General features: G+C 36.1%; 1 protein-coding gene across 1 annotated transcript; it reads right to left on the bottom strand.

Annotated features, from left to right (window-relative positions):
* Positions 1 to 360: 360 nt before the first annotated feature.
* On the bottom strand, positions 361 to 931 carry LOC129892543 (DNA-directed RNA polymerase III subunit 1-like). The gene is made up of 2 exons (XM_055968126.1): positions 732 to 931; positions 361 to 636 (listed from the first exon to the last, which is right to left on the bottom strand). Exons 1-2 carry the CDS (start codon positions 915 to 917, stop codon positions 415 to 417), a joined length of 408 nt encoding a protein of 135 aa, XP_055824101.1. The 5' UTR covers positions 918 to 931; the 3' UTR covers positions 361 to 414.
* Positions 932 to 3,708: the final 2,777 nt, after the last annotated feature.

Below are 3,708 nucleotides of genomic sequence, written 5' to 3'. Positions count from 1 at the left end.
TTCTAATAGTCTTAAGAGTTTTTACTGGTTTAGAAATTCCTACCAGAATAAGGCTTTATTTATTTATTTGTTTTATTTCATTAACTCGAAAGAAGAATGACTTAACAAATAGGTTTTGGTGATATCTCTGTGTTCCTATTTTATTCTTCTCTCATTCTCCTACTTCTCTAATTTTCTCCCATTCCACCTCCCTTCTCGTCCTGCATCAGCCGGATGCAAAGATATGCCAATATTTGATTGTTCTAACGAAAAGAAACCATTCTCAGAATACTGATTCCCTGATCTAGCAATAAGACCTTAAAAGTTCCGTAGACTAATCAATTTTCCTTTTTGTAGCTTCCAATGTGTTAGCTTATTCAAATAATTACGACGCACATAGAGGATATTATTAAGGTTAAAGAATAAAATGTCATGCTAAGAGTCAAACAAATACCATTGCCGAAGTTTAAACACCCCAGTGCCTATCGTCATTGGTATGCCCATGATGATACATTTGGTTACTCCTTCTATCTTATCATCCCTTCCATTTACAGATGCATTAAACAGGTGGTCGGTTGTCTTCTCAAATGAAGCTAGCATCAGTACGCTATCTTTCATTTTCTGGACACCGTGTCTAGTTATTCCCAGGACTTCACCCTGTGATAGTGACAAAGAATGTCAATTAAGCTCGATATTTGGATATTAAAGGCATCCAACATGTTTTTGGATGAGGAATATTCCAGGAGAAGTACCTTATATGTCATCAGATCTGCAAGAAGCATCATGTGCCGCAAGTCTATTGTCATTCCATGACTTGACATGGTATAATTAATTTCATCAATTATAGAGACCCTTGATGCTTCAATGCCTAGAGTTTGCTGCACCTCCATTATATGATTGCTCTTTGTATTACGTCCATCAACTCCTTCAATGCCCATTACAGCAAGGAGACCGGTCCTACAGAAAGGGAAGAGCAGGTAAGATGTAGAAGTTCTATTTTATAGCAACAACTCATTGGAGCATGAAATTCCAGAGATGAAAACCAAAAGCCCAACTTGCTGACAATTGAAAACCAACACCATAGAGTAGGATTGTAATTCTCTTGTACATTTCTTCACAGGGTCCTAGAAGCCATATGAGACAATATTATTTTGACAATATCATTTTGATTATATGAGTCGCTAGTCTTCTAATTAAACTCTCAATGAGACCATAAAATACAGATTTTCTGCACCTTTTTTAAAATCCTTTTAATTTTTTAGATGATCTAACCGCAACAAACCGGTCTTAAAAGCTCCAACTCATGTTCTTGTGTGTAAAATTGTTCCATTTTTGAATTTTTTTTGTTTCATTAATACCTTGTTTTCCGATTAAAAAGATGATTTCGAAGTTGTTCTTTATTTGATTGTCGAAAAGTTACAGATCTAAATTGATATATAAATATTTTACACTTTTCTCCCTTTCTAACAACTAAAACATCTAGATAGGGTAGGTGACAACCATATGCTGCAAGCATAGACATAAAATACAGCCCGTATTGTAAACAATTCCTTGCTTCACCCTGAGATGAGAGGGAAGGTCAACTTGACTGCTCTTTTCATATATATTATACATCATAATTGCATTTAATATTTTAATTAGTTTGATGTATTATTATGGTATTGAGCTTATTCTAAAATTATTAATAAGCACACATAGGATGCAATTGTAGCTCACAAAGAATAAAAAATAACAAACAAAACAGCTTTACTAGATTAATGGATTTATAGCCATTGACTAGTTAGATAGATTATTTTTGCAAATGAATACCAATTTATTTTGGTACATACAAGATTAGACAAATATTTAATGTTACAGTTATAAATAAGGTCTTCCAACCCTTCCTCCTTTCACCTCTCGTCTTCCAACCCTTCCTCCTTTCAACCCAAGCGACATTGTACTGACATATATCTTAAGCCATTCATCTTGAGTAAGCTTGGATCTGTTGTGAATATTTTATGACTAATGTACAGAAGAATTGGTCTCTAAGCATAAAAAATTGAATATAAAAGTGGAGCCTATTATAGCTTTTGTCTTCTTGTTATTTATAAGTGAGATCAATTCATCAGAGCTTGCTAAAGAAGAGACTTTCTTTTCTACAATCTTAACTTCTCAATTTCGAAATTTCTGTTAAAGTTGAAGGCATTTAATATCAGACATTCTCACTTTCCTTCTCCATGTCCCATAAGCATATTTTAATTTTGAGAATTCTATTGACAAACAATTAGTTCTTTGATACTCAAGTTCGTTCTGAGAGATCAGCTTCTGCTTCAATTCCATCTTCTGCTTCAGATTTGATTGCTCTACATCTCTCCATTAACATCATATAGCTAGCTGGTAATTTAGGAAAAACCCCATCTGGGTTTTTGGATTTTGATTGGAATTTGTAATCAAATTCTTGGTTAATTAGAACCCCCATCTGGGTCTTTTTGAATTTTGATAATATGAAATTGGATTTGCTGATTTTGTCTTCTACACACATTTTCTCCATATCCTACTGTTGACTTTTGCTCTACAAACGAACCAAATTGCTTACTCTCTGTCACACTTCTTTGCTTCTACTGTGCAATCCATTTGTTCTTCATTCTCTGCTTCTCAATTGCTGCTTGCATTGCACTTTCTGGCTGGAATCTAAGCTAGAGTTGAAGCATTTCATAGAACTCAGAAGTAGGAGCATAAGGTGTTTGACAAAAGTCCAAAGAAAAAAAGACAAGTTCCATCATCAACAATCTTCTTGCTCTTAACTCCGACATGAATAGTAACACCGACGTGAACAGTACTCTAATGTGAATAGTATTTTTCGGCGACAACCAGGTTCATTCTAACTGAAGTTGGTACCTCCAGTTCCCATATATTTCCATATCTATTCTTTGCTCATACAGTTGTAATTACATTTTGCTGACTTTAGACTTTTGAATAATTTATTAGTTCATACGTATTTTCGTGGATTTGGATATTGATGGTAGACTAGGATCATATTCTCGCTCGGGGATGGGGACGGGGACGGGGACGGGGATGAGAGTAAGGAGGGGTAAGTGGATTAAAGGGGCGTCTAGAATAAGAGTAGGTTCTTGGAATATTGAAACGTTAACGGGTAAATCCATAGAGCTAGTTAAGATTCTAAAAAAGAGGAAGATTAATATAGCTTGTGTCCAAGAGACCAAATGGATAGGTTCTAAATCTAAGAAGGTAGACGGGTATAAACTTTGGTTCTCTGGTAGATCGAAGTATAGGAATGGGGTAGGTATTTTAGTAGACAGTGATTTAAGGAATGAGGTGGTGGAGGTTAGAAGAGTCACGGATAGGATGATGTTGATTAAGGTGGTCGTTGAAGGGATCACGTTGAACATTATTAGTGCTTACGCGTCGTAAATGGGCTTAAGCGAGGAGGATAAGAGGCGCTTTTGGGAGGATTTGGATGAGTTAGTGAGAGGCATACCGCCTACCAAGAAGCTTTTCATGGGAGGAAATTTCAATGGGCACATCGAGTCTATTTCGGGAGGGTATGATGATGTGCATGGAGGCTTTAGCTTCGGAGATAGAAATGGAGGAGGAGTCTCACTTTTGGACTTCGCAAGAGCTTTTGGGTTGGTAATAGCCAATTCGAGTTTCCAAAAAAAGAAGGACCACTTGGTAACCTTTCGGTGCGCGGTGGCTAAAATTCAAATAGATTTCTTACTCCTTAGGAAG

Source organism: Solanum dulcamara, chromosome 6 (assembly GCF_947179165.1).
Source record: "Solanum dulcamara chromosome 6, daSolDulc1.2, whole genome shotgun sequence".
Lineage (NCBI taxonomy): Eukaryota > Viridiplantae > Streptophyta > Magnoliopsida > Solanales > Solanaceae > Solanum > Solanum dulcamara.
The sequence above is the reverse complement of the archived record's forward strand: the minus strand, read 5'-3'. Positions and strand labels throughout refer to the sequence as shown.

Coding starts and splice junctions, on each gene's coding strand:
- LOC129892543 (XM_055968126.1), bottom strand. CDS start 917: ATGGGCATTGAAGGAGTTGATGGACGTAATACAAAGAGCAATCATATA. Junction 637..731: donor CAGATCTGATGACATATAAG/GTACTTCTCCTG, acceptor TCACTATCACAG/GGTGAAGTCCTGGGAATAAC.